The sequence below is a fragment of the Grus americana genome, chromosome 1 (assembly GCF_028858705.1).
Source record: "Grus americana isolate bGruAme1 chromosome 1, bGruAme1.mat, whole genome shotgun sequence".
NCBI lineage: Eukaryota > Metazoa > Chordata > Aves > Gruiformes > Gruidae > Grus > Grus americana.
In genome coordinates, this window is record NC_072852.1 from 146,520,567 (window position 1) to 146,543,541 (window position 22,975).

General features: G+C 39.6%; 1 protein-coding gene across 2 annotated transcripts in view; it reads left to right on the plus strand.

Moving 5' to 3' along the window:
* Positions 1 to 22,975, plus strand: part of ATP10A (ATPase phospholipid transporting 10A (putative)) — a 117,639-nt gene that overhangs the window by 86,765 nt on the left and 7,899 nt on the right. For both annotated transcript variants that reach the window (XM_054849282.1, XM_054849283.1), the window contains 9 exons: positions 1,726 to 1,943; positions 3,374 to 3,568; positions 4,970 to 5,531; positions 11,007 to 11,110; positions 11,282 to 11,408; positions 13,590 to 13,774; positions 15,115 to 15,436; positions 17,324 to 17,400; positions 21,226 to 21,351. In XM_054849282.1, coding sequence (XP_054705257.1) covers positions 1,726 to 1,943; positions 3,374 to 3,568; positions 4,970 to 5,531; positions 11,007 to 11,110; positions 11,282 to 11,408; positions 13,590 to 13,774; positions 15,115 to 15,436; positions 17,324 to 17,400; positions 21,226 to 21,351 — 1,916 coding nt within the window. The remainder of the gene's footprint in view (positions 1 to 1,725; positions 1,944 to 3,373; positions 3,569 to 4,969; positions 5,532 to 11,006; positions 11,111 to 11,281; positions 11,409 to 13,589; positions 13,775 to 15,114; positions 15,437 to 17,323; positions 17,401 to 21,225; positions 21,352 to 22,975) is intronic.

Genomic DNA, 22,975 nt, shown 5'->3' on the forward strand with positions numbered 1-22,975 from the left:
GCAGAGTGATCTGCAGCATCCACTGCAGTCTCTTCTCCACGTCCCTGAACGCCCTATGGCCCTTTCTGCCTCCATGGCCTAAATTTTCTCCCAGCAGGAGCTAGAGTGCAGCGCAGGATGTTGCATGCCTGGGCATGCAGTTAGAGCAACAACGGGGTGCGTATCCACAGCCAGGACTGGGAAGCTCTCCCAGCTCCCACATTTCAGACAGAGCCTATACATGTTCCAAACAGAGATGAAAGAACCTCTGATGTACGATGCTGTACTGATAGAGCTATCGCCATGTACTGTGTGTGGTCTGATTTCAACTCCTCCAACTGCTTTCTGACAGCTAAAACATGTTTGAAAATTGCAGCGGATGGCGGGGATGGGTTTTTCTTTGATCGTAAAGCTAGCTATGTTAAAAGTGATCCCATGCCAAACTCACTGTATGTAATGCAGGATTTTTGTCAGGAAATATTTTGGAAGAATTTTTTTTTTTTTTAAATGCCTGAATAATTAACTTACATGCTAGTGATTTATTGTTTGACATTAGGAAAATTAATTTTTTACACCAGAGAACCAAAACAAAGGTGAACTACAAGTATGTAACTTGTACTGTTTATCTGGATAGTGTGGATTATTTTGAGAGTGTAATGAAAAGCCTTTCAATGAATATCTAATGAAGGAATAAATAGATACCTGTTAAAGTGACATGCGCCTGCCTAATGAATAATCCAGACTGTTAAATGCCCACGGACTTTAGGAATGGAAAAATATGTTATACATCAGTTAGAGCTAAATGGAGCCTGTCATTAGAGAGGATGGATTCCACGGCTGTTTCACACCTCTTCTTTCTGTTTCCTTTTTAACTTCTGTATATCAAACTGCCAGGATTGGTTTGTAACATTAATTGTGGTAGTTGGATACTTGACTGAAGAAGCATTGGTCTAAAATGTATCATTTGGAAAAACTCCTTGGTTCTGTGTACACTACCTATTGCTCATTGCAGCAAATTGTGGTAGAAACAAGTGTTGCAGCAGGTGAGGGTACCCTGGTTTCGATAGTACGTGCTGCATTGTCCTGCCTGTCGTGCTGTTCAGAGCGGAAGGGATGGACTCCAGGGTGGGTTTAGCACTAGGCTAGGAGTCAAGAATCTGAGTTCCTGTCTGCACTCTGCAGCAGATGGCCCTGACCTTGAGCAAGGCTTTTACACTGTCTGTACCTCATCTCTGTATATAAAATAAGGGCATTGTTGTTCTGAGGACATTTCAGGTGTCACTTAACTGGTACTGGGTAGATGCAACATTTTTGCTGGAAAATAGTCTCTGTGAAATTTCTGTATTCTGTTGGAAAGGACAAGAAAATTTTCTGGATTGTTTATTTCCTTCTCAGACAGCAAGTGAAGACCAAATTATTTAGTGGATTTCATCAAGCTGAGCTGTGGAATACTCTTCAGGAATGCAGTGAGTTACCACAGAGTCTAACTGCCTTTAGAGACTGCGATGATGAGGGAGGCAGTGTATTGCATTTCTAATTATGTTAACGGCATCCTCCATTAGATACTACCATTCAATTAAGACTAGACTTCGTTATCCCCCGATAATGGAATCATTCATTCTTACCGTGAAAGCACAGTATAATATTCAAACCAGATCACTTGAACAAAGTCACCGAGTCCCTCTCCCTCTTTCTCAGCCATGTTTAACATACGTGACATTTCTCTCTCTCTGTTTTTACTGATAGCTAAACGCTTAGCAATGTACCAAGAACCTGATTCTGAGGAAGACGAAGCAGCCCCAAAAGGAGGAACTCTATCCCAGCGTGATAGTATCTGCAGCCACCAGAGCATCAAAGTCATCCACAGAAGCCAGAGCACCAAAACCCACCGGCGCACGGGTAGCAGAGCTGAAGCAAAAAGAGCAAGCATACTCTCGAAGCATACTGCATTCAGCAGCCCAATGGTAAGTCATGAGAACTAAATGCACAGAGTCCTGTATCTTTTAGTAAACAATGTCCTGAAAAGGGAAAGGTGAAGAAAACTGTAGCACATTGTATACCTCTTACAGACTTCATCTTGGCGTTTTTTCTTCTGTAGTCACAGCTGTTTGTACAAAAACAATCAAGTGTTGGCATAGATCTTATCTAAATACCTTCTCTGTAGGAACAAGCTAAAGGTAAAGACAAGCTGAAACCTTTATTTTAGTTATACCTTGATTTTGAAAAGAAAATGTATGCCTTCCCATTATCTACAGAAGCTGAGAGTAGCGTAAGGTTTGAGGTCAAGGATTCTAATTGCTCTGTGTATGCCTTTTCTCTTTTGTCAGAGGATCTTAAAACTAACAAGTGCTGGGCTGGACACTGTGCATTCCAATTCTTAGACACTGTTGACATACACCATAGCGTAATTATTAGTGTGATTCAAGGTTATCAGTGGATTGCATGTGTTGTATTTTTAAAAAATAAAAAATGTTACATTTCAAAATGTTAGTGAATTTATGTCCTTACAACTTTGTTTATTTTATGCTATTGTAATCTGAGGCAGTCTTACATGAGCTGAATGGTAATCAGAGAAGCCAAGTCTTGTCTGTCTAGGGATTTTGCATTGTTGACACAAATTCACCCTTAAAACAAATTACTCTTTTGGTACAATTCCAAGCTGCAGTTTTTACACACAGGGTTCTGTGGTTGCTCAGATTCATTAGCTGCTGAGCATCAGCAAATAAAATTCTACTGAAGAAAAAGCCTTAGATTGGTTTATCTTTTAATCTTTTGTATGCTTGCATCCTCCTACCGTAAGAAATACCAGTTTGCTCTGACAAGAAATAGATTAAGTAAGTGGAAAGTGCTGATGAAATAGAGTAGAAAGTGCTCTGTGTTTCAATGTAAAAAAATACATGAAATACCTTCCACTGTGTGGATGGTGGTTGTTCTGTAACAAACAATCCAAGATGGTTTCATTTTACTGTGCTGATGCAAGGCCGAGCTTTGAATGTCATTGCTGTCTAATTTTTCCACTCTTTTGGTCTCTGTAGTGTACCATCCTTTAGTAATATATAATAAATGTCTTGAATTAGACAGGAGAGAGGGAGGAATATTAGTATGTAACTCTTCTCCTATCCACTACCCCCAAAATAGATGAATATTGCCGCTATGATTATCTGTAGTGAAAAAGTTGATAACAGTTACTCCCATTTCCATTTCTATGGGAAGGCTCATTGTTAACTGTTTCTTGTCTAGAATGGGTGTCTTACAGCCCTCTCCACCTCCACTCTGTGGTGTAAGGCCACCATAAAACTCTTGATATTGACACTGCTTTGGATGCTTTGATTGCTTGTTGCTGCCTTGGTAATTTGTGGAATCACAGATATTAATCACTGCTGTTTATGACTAGGAGAAGGACATCACACCTGATCCGAGCTTGTTAGAAAAGGTGAATGAATGTGCAAAGCATCTGGAGGTCATGAGGAGCCACGAACAGCCATTATCCCATCTGAGTCCAGAACTATGTGACATTTTTGACTTCTTCATTGCTTTGACTATATGTAATACAGTCGTGGTTACTGCACCAAATCAGCCCCGACAGAAGGTGGGTTAAAGAAACAGCAAAAGAGAGTTTAAGCCTCTTTTGTTTTGATACTGATTTATCTTGTAAATTGGGGAAATGAAAAACTCCTATTCTAGTGAGAAACAGCTAGAACGAGTTGTGAGACAATTCTTAGAACCGCTGTGTGATTAAGCAGGTTTTGTTAAGCATTATTTAAATGGAGTATGTCAGCTATTTCACTTACCTTCAAGGTAAGATATGCTTTTATCGACAATTTCAAAATACTTCTGAAACTTTCACGATTTCTTGTACTGTGACTTGTTCATTTAATAGATGCAAGTATGTGTGGAAGATAATTTGTAAATGTGCAAGACTTCCCAGAAAAGAATATAAGCTGTCTGTGAATATTTTGTACATATGGATTAAATTAAGAAAAGGCTGAGACATTTTTTAGACATTTAAAAAGAGAATATACTTGAAAAACAGTGCTTAAAACTTTCAGATTATGTAAAAGGTGCATCTTAAGCTCATTATGAAACGTAATGATCATTATTGCTTAAATTGGCCTAAACCAGTGTCATTGATGAATGAGAATTTCAAAAACACAATTCCAAGATGATCTGTAAGACAAATATATAATGGAATGAAGTATTAAAGCTAGCCAGCAGCTGGAATTTCCATTCTGGAGAAAATTCTGAGAGTTATTTCTGTTCCAGATTGGAATGAAAAGTGAACTAGTCTGCAAAATGACATGGTTTTGTGCCAGGCAAACATTTGGAGAATGCTCAATTCTGCTGTTTCAGGAATGCTACACTGTTATACAATAATTTAATATATATTACTATAAATACACTGTTACTATTTATAACATTGTATCCATATAAAAGATTGAAGTAAACAGAGATGAGTGATAAAACTGAAGCTTTGATGCTGAAGGAGAAGATAGCGGAAATTATTTATTTCAACATGTTCCTATTGAGAATGTTGTCGACATTGGCATATTCTCCTAAAACTTTTCTGATACCACACTTCTCAATAGAAAACTCTCTCATTAACTTTTTTTTACTACCTTCACTCAATATGGACAAAGAATGCCAATGTTTCCTACTAACAATAGGTTTTAGTGTGCACTACTGATGGTGGCACCGCATTGATAGTCTATCCATTAGTCATATCTGAGGAGGTGAAAGAAGAAAAAATGTTTTTAATACAAACATACGTGCTTTCACACAGAGGCACAGTTCTGAAGTTCTAGTAAGTTTTTTGCGGTTGAATCAGTTTTGTCCATTTGCTTTCCTTTCTCAAAATACAAATGCCATTATTTTTTGTTCTCAAAGAAATTCTCCTCTTTAGTTGGAGCTGCTTAGACTGAATATCAATATCAGAATTCTTGTACAGCTTTTCTTTGGCTTCTGTTCATTGGTTTGTTTTTAACTTCTCAAGGTTAGAGATCGATTTGAACTAAAATCTCCGGTAAAAACCATAGAAGACTTCATACGAAGATTCACTCCAAGTCGCCTGACCTCTGGATCTAACAGCAGCAGTTCATCTAGTCTAGCTACAAGCAAATCAATGCACAGATTTGGTTTAAGTGTGCTTTCGTCTACATCTACTGATAGCACTTTATTAAAACTGGAAGAGAAGCTGGCATACTCTGCGCAGATGAATAACAACGGCTACAGCTCCCAGCAAGGCCGGTCAGCTGTGGGGAGTGCACCTGAGGAAGGAGAACTGCGTTATGAAGCAGAGAGTCCAGACGAAGCTGCTCTCGTCTATGCAGCAAGGGCATATAACTGTTCTCTGGTTGGAAGGCTGTCTGACCAGGTATCAGTGGAGCTACCTCACCTGGGAACATTAAGCTTTGAAGTATTACATACATTGGGCTTTGATTCCGTCAGGAAGAGGATGTCAGTAGTGGTCAGGCATCCTCTCACAGATGAAATAAATGTTTACACTAAAGGAGCAGATTCAGTTATTATGGATCTTCTTCTACCCTGCTCTTCAGGTACGCTTCTTCCTTACCTTTGTGGGAGTAGGGGTGGGAGGGAGGCAGTTCTGGTTAACTGCTGAAAGACTCATCATATCTTACTGCCTTCTCTAGCAAGCAGACCTGCCTGCTTTTGTTGTGAATGTAGGGAATGGTAGAATGGCAGCCGTCTCTCTTCTTTTATAGTACTTTGTTATTATAGCAAATTTTCTGTAACAAATTACTGGTTCCTCACCTTACAAGAATAAGTTAAATTAATTTCTGTACAAGATCTTCTGCTAGCAAACTTTATTTTGAAGGAATGTCTTGAAACTCTGCCAAAGCAATTTACATTTCTTCAGGAAAACCTGCCTGGCAGTGCTTGGCTATTTGAGTATTTTATATGAAATCCAAGCACTTCCTATTGCGGGTCCCCTCTGTGTTTCGTTTGTGAATCTTTACATCCTTTTGCTGCAATGTTTGCATAAATCAATGCATTTATGCTGGTTTGACTATGACGCTAAAGGGCACTGCAAATCAATCAGGCACCAAAACAGAAAGGTTGTGGCAAAGAAGGAGAGATGCTGTTCAGATGAGAAATGTTGGCTTCAAATATGTAATTGACTAGTAGGGAATGGACATGTAGCTGTGAACACGGAGTACTTCCCTAAAGCATGGAATACTTCTCCAGCACCCAGAGCTCGCATAAAACAGGGACAACTTTAAAGAGCTGCTAATTGTAATCAGTTGGATTCAAGAAGAACCTTTCAAGCTTTCAGAAGTTAGAGGAGACACACAGGTTTCAGTTTGCATGAATCAGTTTGCATCTAATTTACTGTAGTTTCAACACTGAATTTAATCCAGTGTTTAAAGGTTATCCTAGTATGAATGGACAGAGTCTGAAAGTGCTAGAGGTACTTCCCATGTTTCACTAATGCATTGACTTTGTGGTTACTTTGACATTAGTTGGAGTAAACAATTGTGAAAGGCTTATACTGTGTAATTTTAGTTTAATGGAATACAGAAAAATGTTGGCATTAGTTTTCTGTTTACAGCCATATAAATCAAAGCTGAGCCAAAGAAATTAAGAACAACTTGTCCTTAACTAACAACAAAGTATTCATGAATAATTTTCTAGTAAAGATCTGATATCACAGAAGGTACATAGAACATCTGTGGAAACTTTTTTCCCTCTGAAGTACTAACAGAGAATTTGTAGTACCGAGAATTTCTAATAACATACCTAGAAAATAATGTTTGGAAATGAGTTCTCAGAATGAGAACTGAGCATTAAAAAGAAAAGAAAAGATGATTTTATGCCAAGTCTCAAATATTTTGTCACCGTATAACAGACTATGTTTGAAGCTGCTGTGTCCATTCACAGTAGACTCAACGGATCAAGGAATTTTCAGGCAAATTTCAGGCAGATCTAGGACCTACTTTGGTAAAATCAGCAAGGCCGGATGGAAACCAAACAGCAACATTATCAAAGGTAGTGTATGTCAGAGAAGGGGGAACCAAATTCCCTAAGATCAGTGCTGGCAGTGAGCAGATCTGTAGCCAGGCAAATACAGCGATTCCACTGTCTTTACAGGCAAGTGAATTGAATGTTGCTTTGAAATTGTGCCCTTTTTTTTCTTTTTTTTTTTTTTTAGTTTTTTAGCCCAAATCAGACTATGAGGTTTAATATATTTTGCTTTTGCAAGCAATGTAAAGTGCAGCCACTAGAACCTCATAAGCAATTTCTGTTGTTTTCTAGCCCTCTAAGCCACTGCTGGCTTCAGTAATTCTGTACATTTCAGCAGATCTGTCTAAAAAACATTTGACATTTCTCTTGAGCAGCTTCACTCCTGGAACTGAAATCGCAGTCTCTACCTGCAGTATCCTAATGTCAGTGGATGTTAGTTCAGTTCCTGAGGGAACGTCATCTTTTTCCCATTACAGGGAGGCATTCCCCAGGTAGAGGGAGCCTCAGAAGATTTACGCTGTGGCTATTATCTATATTGCGGGATCTGTCGGTGGTTTTATCCTGTTCTCTGGTGATGGTGGAATGTGTGAGAGGAGATGTAATGCGACAAGAATTCAGGAATTTATCATTTCAAGGAATTGACCAATAAGTGAATTGACGTGACAGCTAATCCCAGTGCTCACTCTTTGCTATCTTAGTGCCTCAGGGACATGTAAATTGTACCCCAGCCAAGCATGCATCGTGGGACCTTGTGGTACTTGTGCTCTTAGACCAAAAGACCAAGGCAACAGTGTGTCCCTGATCTCCCAACTCTAACATCCCATTGCATGACTGGCTCCTATCAGACGCAAAAGTCCTGTTTGTTTGGGAGGAAAGGAATTTTAAAATATGACATGAGGAACATCCAGAAGCAAATATATTATGTTGTAGCTTCAGTTGTGTCTTACAGAAAATCAGAAATCACCATAAGTTTCAAAACTTAAGAAGTTTCTGAATTGACTCCATTTGTTCTGCCTGTATATCTGGATGAGGCTGTGAAACCTGATGTTTTCTGCTAGCATACAGATATTTCCAAAAGCCTTGAAATGATTCCCAAGAGTGTATTGTTTTTACTTTATCTCAAGAGTCACCATGTTCATAAATAAGAAAGTTACTGTTTGAGTCAATAACCAACTCGCATAGGATCTGTGAACATAAGTCATTGAGACAACAATGACTGGGCTGGCTTTCTGCAGCTTGTGATTATGGAGGGAAATGAAGCAAGCACAACACCACTAGCTCTCTATCATTCTTCTGTAGAAGACTTATTTGCTGGTTTTCATTTCCGTGGTGCATGTGGTCATGCTGCTTAGCATAGACACTGCATCCCAGCTAAAAAGAATCTCGACAACTGAATTTTGTCTGCAAGAGATTCCTTCCCTCCTTTTAACTTCTGAGCACAAGATGAATCTCAGGGTAAGACTGGTGAGGCACATGAAGAGCTAGAAGAGGGTTAGCTCTCATTGATATGCTGGTGGAGGAGGAAGGGAGATCCAGTCTTCCATGCATGGAAAATGGTGTGCACATCTCTACTTGTAGAGAATTACTGTCTTTGTTCATTGAAAGTGGTGTAAGCATTTGACATTGTGATCACTGCATTAGTGCCCGAGGTACTCAGATCTGAAGTGTTTAACACCACTTACAGTGATAGGAACAACTTTTGGTGTGTTTAAGCACGTGTTCAAGATTGCACCATTTGAAATCAGTGAGTGACTGAAATAGGCGCTCCCATAAGACAGTTTTGTGTGGGATGTGCAAGAAATATGGCATTTCTCTCTAGAATAGTAATGTATCACAATAAATTAGGAAGAGTGCTTGCCTACTTTATTCTTCTAAAGTTAAAAAAGGTGACTCACTAATAAAAGAAGCCTACAAGAAGGTTTGCTGCAGTACTTCTCCCAGAAAAAAAAAAAATCTTATATTACACAGCCAAGTCACATATGCCAAAAAAAGATTATCATGCACAAATAGAAAAGAAGCTAAATGAAACTGTGTCAGCTTGCCAGTTTAGTACATGCACATTTCCACTTTATGTTGCAGCTGCATCTAGTTGTGAGCTGGTTTAATAGCTTCTGAAGGAACCTTGTGGGGGGTGTGTGTTGGAGCCGCAAGCTTTGAGAGAATCTATATTGATAGCATAGGTAGCATTAATAAATAGATGAACAGGCCCATCAGAATATCCCTGTCAGTATTCACCACATGACCTTAATCAGAGATAAAACTAAAATGAAGGAATGCTTGAAATACCACAGTCTTTAAGGAGTCCCTTAGAAACAGCTGGGTATGTACACTCCCAGCATTACAGACCTAGAGAGGATAGGAAACTCTTTAAAGGTGAGAAAATAGCTATACAGTGAGTAAAATGTGCTGATACATGGTTGAGATAACAGTAACAAAACCCGGAATATTGGGATTCCAAGCTCCCAGCACCTTCCTTCCTACAACATCAATACTTGTACGTGTTTGTGCTGGAGCCTCTGAACGCCCAGTTAGACACTGTGCTACTGTATAAATATGAAAGTGCTGAATGCTGCGTAAGTTTATAGACAGGCAGATAGATGTGTCTGTACATGGTTACACATAGCAAGATCAAATTGGGTATGAATGCAGACTGGGAAAATGGGCACCAAAAAGTATGAAGAGTAAGATAATTGTGTCATCTAATTTAGATACCTCTATTAAGTGCTTAATAGCACTTAAGGGTATACTTTAGGGTATAGTGCCCGTAGGTTCTCAGTATGGTCAGTTGAGAGGTGAGCACATCCAATGGTGAACTGAGATCATACGTAGTAGGTCTCTTCAGGTGCTCAGACTTCTGGGGATGAGTGGCATTCACCTGACTCTGTGACTGGTTACTGTGCAAGTACCAGTAACACAAATACTGCATTAAGGAACAGCTCCGATTACAAAATTATAATCCTGAAGTCATTTTACACCCCCCCAAAAAAATGCAGACTTTAGAAAAAAAAGTTATATGACATGAGGGAATAGGAAAACCTGCCATAAGGTACCAGTTATTCTCACTCAATGGTTCCAATCTAAAAACTTGCCAGCTTGTACATTTACTTTAGTACTAACCCTGCAATTCATATTATTTAAGATTGTTACTACAGTACATTGTACATGAACCTGTCTTGATCCTAGATGATAAAAAAGATGCATATCACCTGGTTTTAACTTTTGAAGACATCATTTCAGGTAATGAGATGGAACAAAATGTGTTACCGTCATATTCATTACTCTTTTGTGATGACAGTGTGAGCACATTGAACCAATCACAGTTAAAGAGAGAAAAGGAACAGATGCTCAGTCCCGATTTTGAGTTCTTACACATGACTTTAAGTGGAGAGTAAAGCTAAGTGGAAGATGCGCTGCTGCATTCAAGGTAGAAGCTAGCTGTGAGGTCTGCACAAGTGTAAATTCTCTCCTAAATGAAATCACAGTCATACCCAGAGCTTCTGGCATTGACTCAGGCCAATAGGTAGTATCAGTACAGCAATAACAAGTACCTTCGTACACTTAGATGTACAAAACAGAGCACTGTTTCTGGTTCTTTTGAGATATTAACCTCAGTGGAAAACTAAGTGCTATTTTTAAGTAAGTGTCATTTTTCTGCACGTGGTGAGAGATGGAGAAGCATTTGCTAGTAGTGTATCTGAAATCATGCTTCTCTTTCTGACATTACTGTTTGCTGTGAAGATTATCATGACTTCTTGAAGTATTCAGGCCAAACAAATACTTAAGGAGTAAGAAAAAGAAGGCCTTTCTAACTTACTTTCACAATGACTTTTGAAGAGAGAAGACAGAAAAGATAGAACAAAAAGACAAGATTTTTTTTTCTAAATGGAATGTTTTACTTGAGTTTCCCAGGAGACGTCAGCAGCTCTTTAAGAGTATCAGTTATAAAGTGCCGGTACAGTGAGTACTGTAGACAAGTTTATATTCTCTGAGGCCATTCAGCTGCTGTTATTTTTCAATCACTAATTTCCTTTTTTATTCTTACCTAGATGACCCTCGGGGCAAACATCAAAAAAAAATCCAAAGCAAAACCCAGAATTACCTTAATCTGTATGCTGTAGATGGGCTGCGGACCCTCTGTATTGCAAAAAGAGTGAGTAAATGCAGACTTTTCGTTTGCTTTTAAGGAGAGTCTTGACAAAGATTACTGCAGGCATTTATTAATTTATTGTTCTTGATTCATAACTTCTTTTTCATTTTATTCAGTAAAGTATGAATGCCTCTGCATCATATTGATTGTGCCCTCACATACTCTTTTTAATAGGTTCTCAGCAAGGAAGAGTATGCCTGTTGGTTAAAAAGTCATCTAGAAGCAGAATCCTCTATTGAAAATCGTGAAGAACTTCTGTTTCAGTCAGCACTGCGGATAGAGAAGAATCTGCATCTGCTGGGTAATGAAATGAGAGCTGGACATGAATTTAAAATGTGTTAAATATTCTGAAATCTTGGCTATGAAATCCATTCTTTCCCTTAAATGGTTTCTGACAGTACAGAAATTGGCTTCTTTTGGACTTTGTCATGGCTGTCATGCGCAGCACCACAAAGGAATGGGATATAATTAACATAACAGACATACCCTGTTTTCCTTGCTCCTGCCATCATTTTATTACTAGTGAAATGAGTGGAGCAATACCAGGGATGAATTTGACACAATATCATAAATGGGAACTGCTGCTCTAGACAGGAGGAGGACTTGGCCCAAACTGTCTACAGAATTTCGTCAGCTTAGTGCCACATCAACGTGTCAGAGGCTTGCGTGACTCCAGGGGCACCAGAGACACTGGCTCATAGACTGCATTTGTGAGAGGCATCAACTCTCATATACATCAGGTTCAGCACATGTGCTCAGGGCTTGTGTATTCTGTGGAAGGGGATTGCAGGACTTCATAATGATGCAGTTAAAATCATTGAATGTAAAATGTATTCCAAGAACTAAGTCATACTCTTCCTCTGCTGAGTTGAGATGTTGAAAGCACTGAGATTCTCAAATGTATATATATTCACTATTACTCCAAGCATCCAACTGCTTTCTCTGGCAAAGAAACTGAGACAGCCATAACACTGTTGGAGATAACAACCTTCACTAATTGCCAACTAAATGCCTGTCTCTGGGAGATGAGATCCACCTCACACAGTTTCTGATGTATCTACTACAGATCTCTAAGGCTCCCCATATAACCAAGGGAGAGAGAAACAAAGAAAGTGCAGTTCACTTGGTCTTTCTTAGATACCCGCTTTAGAATTAGATGAATCATGTCCCTGAAATGTCTCCTCTGACTTAAAGGGGAGCATGAGGTGACTAATTTGGACCACATTGATCAGGAAGATCCCACCATGGTTGTGCCTGTTGGCTCTGGCTGCACTCTGGGGAAAAAAAAAAAAATTTGAATTGAACTGCCAGACAAATAGGTGAGCTCTAGGCAGAAGTAAACTACCCATTCAGTCATTCCCCAAGAATCTCACACCGTGGTTTGTATCTTGCAATGATCAGTTATGGTTGTAGGAATAAAAAAGCAAGTCCGGAAAAAGAAATATCTTTTCGTTTGGATAATAATAGCTTTCCTGACATTGCCCTAAGAATGTGTTTCCACCTACAAGACTGGTGCTCAGACTTCAGGTGAACTTCTATTACTAAAATGTTTTTTTCAAGGAATAACCATAGGAATAACAAATAGCTGAGAAAAGTTTACTTTGCTTGTCCTGTTGTTCCAAATAACTAGCACGTCTGTCACCTCCTCATTCTCTAATAGCGAGGGCTTACATTTCCTCACATTGAAGCCTCTCTGAAACTCAGTGGAGCACTGATGTGTCAGTGGTGACACTGAACTTGGTCCTGAGCGGCTTTTGCTACAGTATTTGAAAATCTTGTCTCTGTCAATTAATTTATGAAAGCAGAGGAAAGATACTCAGTCTCTTATAAACAGGGAGAAAGATACATTGAAAGCATGAAAAAGCCACGTTTTACTTTCACATCATGGCCAATAGATTTATGATTTATTCTTTGCTATATCAAATTTGGCAACCACTGTCTTTCTGAAAGAGCAAAAAGCAACAACAAGGCAGGAAAAGATTTATGTCTGCAACCTAATGTGCTGTTGCCAAGCTGCAGTCCTGCTGCCATTCCCCTTCAAAAGGGAGAAATGTTGAGTGTCCCAGCCTCTTCTGGTTGAGCAAAGGCAGTTAAGACCCTTAAGAACTGAAATGATCTCTGTAAGCAACAGTATCTTCTGTAGCGACATGCAGAAGAAGTGGCAAAGATACAGAGCAGAGAGACAATAAGCAAAGATACATCAGCCTTGTGAACCTCAGACTGGAAGTGACATCAGATTGCTTTTGAAGTTTGAATTCTGGATTTGTGGTTGACTGCTGATGCACATGTTTACCCCAGCTACTTTCCACTCCTCTTTCTCAATACCCCGAAAAAGCTGCCCAAATCTTGCAACCGTTGGTAGTTTAGCTATTTCCCAATAGAAGCGACTGCTGGGTTTTTTTTAAAAATCCAAGCTTACAGTTTCAGGTGAACCCCACATGTTCATTTAATGTGGAATATTTCGCTTTTTCTATGTGCTTAGGTGCAACTGGCATTGAAGACCGTTTACAGGATGGTGTTCCAGAAACCATTGCAAACTTGCGCAAAGCTGGGTTGCAGATTTGGGTTCTTACTGGAGACAAGCAAGAAACAGCTGTTAATATTGCATATGCCTGCAAGCTATTAGATCACGATGAAGAAATCATCACTTTAAATGCCGAATCGCCAGTAAGCGGATCCAATATACAAGTTTACTTGCGAACTAGCTTTGCTTATTTTCAACTTGTACAATTAAAAGTTTGATGGCTTTTTTTTCCTTTCCCTCTTTTTTTTTCTTCTTTTCCTGCTTCATCCGTAATTTTCAGGTAGGACATGTCTTTGAATACTTTTCAGTGAATCATGCTTCTAAGTCATAGTGTCATGTATCATAAACTTACTGAAGACATGTAACTGTGTGTAGTGGGCTCCACCATGAATGAAAATATGCCATAGCAGCATAAATGCCTTTCTTTGATATGCATCCTCAAAACATCCCTAGTTTTGTTTATTGGCACTTATTGGCAACCCGTTATCAAACGTGTTCAGGAAGAAAACAACTGATTACCTATTGAGAATTTGTGCTTTATTTTACACCACTGAAATGTAGTATTTAGATAACTCAGTCATTCATGTTTTCTCAGGTGGCTTTTTCTCTGGAGATAGAAGCAATACTTAAATTTTGATGCTAACACTGAGAGTCAGAAAACCACATCTACAGTAATGTCTTGCTTCCTAACAGACCTTTTCTAATACTTCTGAATTACTGATCTTTCCTGTGCTGAACTTGTTGCAAGCAGGCAGTCACAAAGAGTTTACTGATATGGTCTAACATACAAGGAACCAGGCTGATAGTGCTATAGTCCTTTAATGGGGTGATAAAATTGGACTTCAGATCAGCAGAGGAGAGGTAGGCCAGCAGTATCCCACTCCAATTTCTTTCGAAAAGGAAGAAAAGATAACAGCATTTTCCATTCTTGAGTGTATCAGCTGAACTGGTAAATTGATTTTCCATGATCTTTCTTTTTTTGTCATACTTTGCTGTAAGACCAATAGCATTTTGTTTTAAATGTTCATATAGTCTCAATAACATCTTTAGTTCAGTATGGCTAGGAGAGAGAATTCAGATTAAATAACCTTTAATTGGCCTTTAACAATGCATAACTATTAGATCTGAGTTGTAGGCGTATACCTGGTGTTCATCACCATACTTAACTTGGTACTGATACTGATTATATCATTTCCCACCACTGTTATTCTGAGAAGGAGCTAAAAGAAATTAGTTTAGCATACAATACTGCATGTTAAAGAGGAATTAGATTTTAAGCCTTTCGAGTCCTCATTGCTGTGATATCTTCTGCAAGAATTAAGTGTGTTTAGAGTGAATAGAAGATTATTAGAAATTAAAACTTTAACAGTGCAGCAAATATAACACATTCCCCATATTCCTTATGCCTAAATATATGGCAAACACAAATGTTTGAATACATGTTCTTTTCTCTCAAGCATATTTATTTTGAATTTTTTTTCAGGAGACATGTGCTGTCTTGCTGGAACAGTGTCTGCAATGCGTAGAGTCTAAATTTTCAAACAACACAATAGACGAAGCTACTGGAAACATGACTGTTGGGTTCACCCCTCTCTATCCACCCTCTTCCTCTGTGCTTTCCAGCTTGGGCCTAGTGATTGATGGAAGAACTCTAGCTTATGCCCTGGACCCTACACTAGAAGATAAATTTCTTGCACTAGCCAAGCAATGCCGTTCAGTACTGTGTTGTCGCTCTACCCCACTCCAAAAGAGCATGGTAGTGAAACTAGTCAGAGACAAACTCAAAGCAATGACCTTGGCAATAGGTAAATATCTCAGTTTAAACTAGCCTGCCTTGATGTATACTGTGCCTTGAGAATTTTGAGTTTTTGACTCGAGGTAGGAACCTTCCAGCTGCCTCGCAACTCAAATAGCCTTCCAGTTTTGTCTGAAAATGTGTCTACTCTAACATATTTACTCTAACAGATTTATTCAAAACCAAGACAGAACTCTGGAACAGTCTTTGAGATTTCTTCCTACAGAAGTTAGGTAATTGGGACCCAGGTATGCTATGAGGTTTTGGCATGTCCAAACACAACTGTGAAGAATTGGGTTAGCTGATGCTATGCAGAACACCATTTTGCAATCATTGTATTACGTAGAACAAAATTGTGCTCAGTGTTGTTTCGTTCAATCGTGTTTAAAATCAAGGTTCTGCGTTTTTCATCACAAGTTGGCCATACAGCGTAGGATATGACTTGGCCTTGTCAGTACAGAGAATGGATTTATGACTGGCATCATGCCAGCGCTTACACTTCTTCCCAGGTAATTGCTCAGTTGGTGGAGGGGAGATTTTGTCAATCACCCTGTCTTACATCTGGCAGCATCTTCCATGTTTCCCTGATTTTTACATAATAAAAGTCAACCAGCTCTTCTTTCCCTATCTCAAGTTTAGGCTCATGTTGCATTAGAAGATATGATTGCAGCATATATTGTCACAAACACACTTAGCTTTTATTTACCTGTCTTGCTTAATCATAGTAGGAACACATGTGGGTTGGACCTATTCATGAGAAACCCTGAGTACCTGTAGTAATTGCCAGACTCCTGTAACATCTGCATCACCAAATGTGTGCTGATTATAATAATCCTCATGCTCATTATATTATATCTAGCTTAAATATGCCTCCCTCTTTGGCTGACTGACTCTGGACATTATCATTGGGATATGTTGTCACAAACATCTAGCTAGTTAACTTGAATTATCCAGAATGCTTAAAAACTCTGGTGGAGACTGGGCAGCTTGTGTTTTCATTCTTTCTGAGCATCTTGAGCCTGTGAGTTGAACTCAAGTTCCTGCACTGGCTTAAAAGCCTAGCTGCATACATCCTTCCTTTTAACCAACGTGAGCTAACTTGGGGTTGTGTTGCACAGTCACAAAGACATCAGCTTTGTCAGGTGAGCAGATACCACTCTTATACGTGCCAACAGCAGGGAAACTGGACTGAGATGTGAATGTACGCCTTAGCCACTGAAGTTTAAAACCAAGTGTTTTCTCATCAGTTAATACAGTTTCATTTTCCACTAGCACACTGGCTGTAAATTTAAGAGGTTAAAAAGTAGCTACGTGTCCCATTCTAGTATCCTTTCTATAGCATCTATCACTTGTTTGTTAGTATCATGATTGGAAGCAAAGCAAGGGATGATGACTGTGCAAGCACTGCAGTTAAATCTACCTGTGATGGGTGTATTAAAGATCTCAGACTGGTCAACCCAAGTCAAGAATTCATCTACTTTTTGACTTTACTATATTATTTACTGCATAGACATTCTCATTGGCTTTAGGCCTCCTTGCACATTTCATTCTTAGTCATGTCTGGTTGCAGGCAGTTAATCAGGAATCAGAAGTATTGGAAAGCTCGTGCTCAGCCTTCCAGTGTTCTAGTATTTGTGCAGTTCAGGACAGATACTTGAATTTTAGGTCTTACTAAAAAGAGAGGCATTTGGTTTATTTTTACTTTTCCATGATAAAAAAGTCTACAAAGCTTTGCCAAGCTTTGAACTTTATATTCCAAAGATGGATCCTTTCCTACCCCACATCTCCCTTACTATACTCACCCAACACTCAGCAACAACTGTTTTTCCTTTGCTTTGCTGCTGCTAACTGTTCTTGGTCTACTAGTGACAACAAAACTGTATCTTGTCATTGTTAGGTGATGGTGCTAATGATGTCAGCATGATCCAAGTGGCAGATGTTGGTGTGGGGATCTCTGGTCAAGAAGGCATGCAGGTAATGTTACTTGTTCCCTGAAAAGCACTCCCATGAAAGGGTGAAATAGACACTTCCCATATGTCAGCTTGACCAAGCTGCCTTTGGATAGCTAGTACAAATAAAGGAGAAGCAGCAAGTCATGCTCAGGAATGCCAGTTGCGCATCGTAAGGATGCTTTCAGCTTGAGTTTGAGCTTGTGTTTGTTCTCAGATCTGTGGTGAGTTTAAACATGCTACCTTCTCAGAAAATTCAACTTATCAGATTGCATAAGCAATATGTTTTAAGAAATCATTTATTAAATACTGTTTTAAAGGAGGAAAAAAGCTCAGCTATGCATTACTTAGGAAATAAAGGTTCACCTGATTCTGGCTTTTGTTCTCTTCTCTCCTGTATTGCTTGGGTATACCTCTCCTGTGGAGTAGCTGCACAAGCTCATCCAGCTGATGCAGCTTATTTGCATGGTGTGGTGGTGACCCTTAGCGCAGCCACCCACACATCTTGCTCACTCAGCCTATTCAGACAGCAGAACAGTGAAGAAAGAGAAAATTGCAGCCTTTGCAGAACCACTGCTCCTTACACACTATTCCAAGTCTTGGTTTTCTCCCCATTTCCTGCCACAGGGAACAAGATAAGGGGACTTGCCCTGTAGTCTTTTGGATGTGTTCAGCCTGTGATTACTGTATTTACCATTGTATAAGAGGCAGTTCCCCCAACCCCAGAAGAAAGGATGTATATGTATAGGATGTATTTATTACCTACAGTATATTACCTCTGTATTATCTCTGCCTCCTCTACTGCTAGTGCAGTTGAGTTGCCTTGTTAGCAGCAGACGTAGCAGTGAGACACAGAGAATGAGGAAGATGCCCCATTTCCACAACCTACCTTGTATTTGGGCGGAGTGCAGACTGATTGTATGAGAAAATAGAGTAGCTGAGTATATGACAAAGAGCTCTTCGGAGAAAATGGGAAGTATTTCCATCCTGAGGACCTGAGCAGATGAGCATGCTCCTTAACTTAGTTACCGGTGGGTGGTTCTCTGACCCACATTGCGTTTTTTGCAACACTGGCTGGATGTTTTGCTCAAAAGGGAAGAAAGGCCTCCTTCACACAGTGCACAAGTCAGCTATAGAATTTTCTTCCATGGGATTTCTGTAATTTAATTGGGTCAACACACAAATTTGTGTAACAGACATGTAACTGACAACTTTGTGATTTTCTGACATGCAGATCACCAGAAGCTAGGGCAGTACTCTGGAGAAAAGTCAGTAGATGTTTTTCTTATTTATTCATACACGCTTCTGAAGATATCCTCTCTTGGCCATTGTTGGAGGCTGGATACTAGGGAAGATGGCTTCAGCCTGACCCAGCAGACCTATTACATTTGTTCTCCTTGTAATCATCCAGTGGGTTCAGTCAAAGTGGTCTCCAGGGCAAATGGATGTCCATCAGTGCTCTTCGACCAGACAGATTTCAGGCCTGCAATCCATTAAAAATGCTTCTCCAAACATGTTAGGAGCTGTAAATTAGACTGGAAAGAAGCTACCACAAAAATATTCAGATATTGATTGTGCATATGGCATCCCAGCCATAGACCCTATGAGTCTGACTTCGATGGCCAGAGAGGGCAGGAGAAAAGAAAGTTTTGGATTAAGCTGATACCAAGTGTATTTGTTGTTGTATTTGTTGTTCCACAGCCTTCACCAGGCTCCGAGAGCTTTCCATAACTTCTGCAGTATCACTGCAGGCAGACCAGGCTCCAGAGAGCCTGGAAGAGACTGGTTTTGTGGGGTCCCCTCCAAACCTATCAATTCAAAAAAGTCTGCCCCAAACTTCTTGGGTCTTATCATCTCTTATGAGCTTATCAGCTCCTATCATCTATGTATTAATTCAGATCACTTTTTTTCCTAATGCAGACATAGAGTGCTCGTAGCATTTTTTTTTTTACTCCTCTCCCCATTATGCCACTTTCAGTTGAGCTCATACACTTACAATAACCAATCCTCAAATGCCCCTGGCTTTTGTGATGTATTCAAATCTGAAAGCTATTTGTTCATTAACCCATTAAATTACCTGGTTTTTTCCTAAATGAAAGTTCAACAGAGTGGAAAATGCTTATAGATCCCTTCCTTTACTGCAAGGTTCTAAGGAACCACGCAGGCCTCTACTATAAATAACTGTCAGAATCTTACGCATGCAGGTAATCAGAATGCATTGAGCATTTAGACGTTTAGGTGTCTAAACCAGCAATACTCTGATTTATTTTCTTTCTACATTCTTTGGAAGCATGTGGAGCATGAATCATTTCTTCCTGTGAAAAAGCTGGAAGAAAAAATAAAAATGTGAAAATCAAGATGTTTTGAGATTAAATAAACGTGCAAATGTAATTGGATAACACTATCTTCCTCACTACCTTCCTCACTGTAATCAAAATGGAACAAAAAAGAAAAAAAACCCGACGCTTCTCACAATGTGCTGTGAAGTGCTATGTTAGAAGCACAAATGGAAAGAAGTTAACGGTTTTGTTTTAACATTGGAATAGGCTGAGATGGGGTAAGGACAAGGAAGCAGACATAGCACAGCTCTGTTTTCCTCAAACTTCAAGATAGCTGTATGTCTGCACAACAAATCAGACTAGTCTGTGCAGGGAGGTTATAACAACCATCTCGGTACCTGAGAAATCCCAGGATGTGTCAACATAAAACATATCCCAGTGCTTATATACATCTACTGCTTAAATTACATTGCATAATTACAGCTTCTTTTGCATACCATTTTAGAGTTTATTTTAATAGCTTCTACAAGCACTTACTTGGGTAAACTGAGCCCAGTTGATGATTTATTGAGAAAGGGAATTAGGAAAAAATTAAAAGGAAAAGTGTCTCATTTAAAAATACAGCCAAAATATACCCTGCGGAGTGTGAGGAAGACATTGCTCCTTTGGAGATTTTCACTTTTCCTCATATTTTTGCTGAACTGTGAGAAGAAAGGTGATACCAAAATAGAAGATGAAATGTAAAATGATATTAAATGAAATCTTAATGTGATCCCAGGGATAAGGAAAATCGTAAATCAACTGTGGTAACACCATCATCTTCAAGAAGGTCTCATCTAGATGTAGACTACTCTGAGTTTTCTTCAGAAGTAGAGATAAACTGGGTGATTCATTTTGTCAATGTGATTTGGCAGTCTGCACAGTCCCAGAGGAGTCTCATCTAGTGTGATTTTTTCCTACAGTTTTAGAAAACCTGCGATTTTAAAAATCCTTAAAAATACTGATACCTCAGGACAGGCGAGTAAACTTTGTAAGTTAGAGTTGCAAATGTGATTAAAACTAATATTTGTATTGTTTTGTCTTTTAAAGTCCAGTAGTTATGATGCAACCACTTAATTGTGGTTTTCTCATTTTATTCTCTGGAAATTCATTTTGCCCTGTAAGTACCCTGTAGTTTTTACAGAGAAGGACGTTACAGCCACCAAGATGTTCACATGTGGGCCCTGAGCCTTCATGCCATGAGCAATTGCAATTGCCATGAGCAACTGCAACTGCCAGCCATTCTCCCACCTCTTGCTTTTTGCTGCTGCTTGTCACCATCTGGAACGTAGACTCTAATCTCCTTTGGGCAAGGACCGGGTCCCCTTGCATGCTCTGCCAAGCCGCCGGGTTTGCTCACGGGTATTCCAAACCAATGCAGCAGTAAATGCGTTTCAGATGCACTGTGATGGTTTTCATTCTTCATCAGCACAATTTCCATCGATTGTACGAGTTGAGAAGATGATTAGATTCACTGTTGGTGTTGAAAGTGAGGCTTTACAATAATGATTCCAACTTCTCTTTCATTAAAGGCGGTGATGGCAAGCGACTTTGCAATCCCAAGGTTCCGGCATTTGGAGAAGCTCTTGCTTGTTCATGGCCACTGGTGTTATTCCCGACTCGCCAACATGGTGCTGTATTTCTTCTACAAAAATGCAGTAAGTGTTTGACTTGGCAGCTTTATGGCACCACATGTTTCCAGGGTTTATTTTGTGCTAAGTGAGCATTAGGTCAGCCTTCAAATGGTTTATAAATAAGCTGCAAAGAAATGTGCAGAGTTGAAAGACAGCTGGCTGCCATTTGCAGAAATACAGGACCCACTCCATAACAGCTACAGTGTGCTGCTGAATGTGCAAATTAGGTAACAGAAATAACAAGCACTGCTTAAGAAAAGTTTCTTTATAGAGCAGTTTTGCAGAATTTAGCTGGCTAGACACAGGAGTCTTTAATGCCAAGGCCATCCAGCATTGGTCCAAAGTAGCAGTTGGATGTGTTTTCTCTTCCTGATCCTATCGCGTAGTTGCTTATGAATCACTGTATAGATTCCCTAGTGACCTGAGATAATTTGAGTCCTCTCTGTGTCTCAGGTACAGAGACTGGGAAGGTTTCTTCTTGATTTATCTTACTCCCAGCTAACCAAAAGAGTTCATTAGAAAGGAAGCACACCGTGGTAAAGAACAGACTCCCTGGTGTATGAAATGGGAGTTAGTCGAGTACTGGGCACTGAGCCAGTAGCAGCTCAACTCCTTGGCCCTAACAACAGCCCTTTGCATTGATCTTGGAGTACAAAGATGATTGATTGAAAACTGCCTAACAAGACAACGAACAATTCCATCAGCTGTATGGGAGTCACTGGCAGGCACACAGATCCGCTCACTTGCAACACCTAGCAAGGGACATGAAGCAGCAGGAAAAAGAGGCGAGCCAGAGCTCTCACACCTCTGTTTGCTCCACGGGGCAATGTGTGAACTGCCAGTGGGAGACTGGATTTTGTCCTCAATATCAGGAAAAAGTAGCTCTCAATTTTCTAAAAGTTGCTTTCCAAATTTAATCTAATCCTCATTTTTTAATCAGGGGCAACTTCTAAATGCCAGTTCCTCTTGGCCTCAGTAATGCCCATCTGAAGGTAGTTATTTTATCAGGAGAAGACCGTCATTTGCTCCAAATTTGTAACATCATAGGAATACCTAAGGGAGCTAAAGATATAAGAAAGCGTCTTTATGTTAACACAAGCGTATTAAAATACCTTCTGAGGTCTGATAAGAAACTGCATGCAAGCACCCTTCAGACACAAAAGAAAGGGATTCGTACAGTCTGAACTGCTGCCTGAGTCTGAAATAGCAAGCAGATTTAAATAATGCTGCGCTGAGTGGAGAGCCACCTGTTGAAGCACAACAGTGAAATATGTGCTGGTGTTCAAATGCCTGAGTTTTAAGGCTTGATCCCGGATGATGATGCTGAACGTCTGCGCTCCCACCCCCAGTGCTGTATGTTTCCAGGATACTCTTATGCTTGACAGTATCGAATCTGAACTTCCAAGAAGTGTATGCAGAGCCGTCTTACATTAAAATAAAATTTTTAAAAAAGTAATACACATAAGACATCAGCAGCCAGAGATGTTGTTTATACATCCACATTTTTGTTCAGCTCTTGTAAAATCTTCCATTTCCTTTGGTACAACTCCCCTTGATTACGAGTATTATTTCTTATGCCATTTTTAGTAAGACATTTTCAGAAGCTGCTGCCTCAAGGCTAGAATATAACTGAAGAATATCTCTTTGT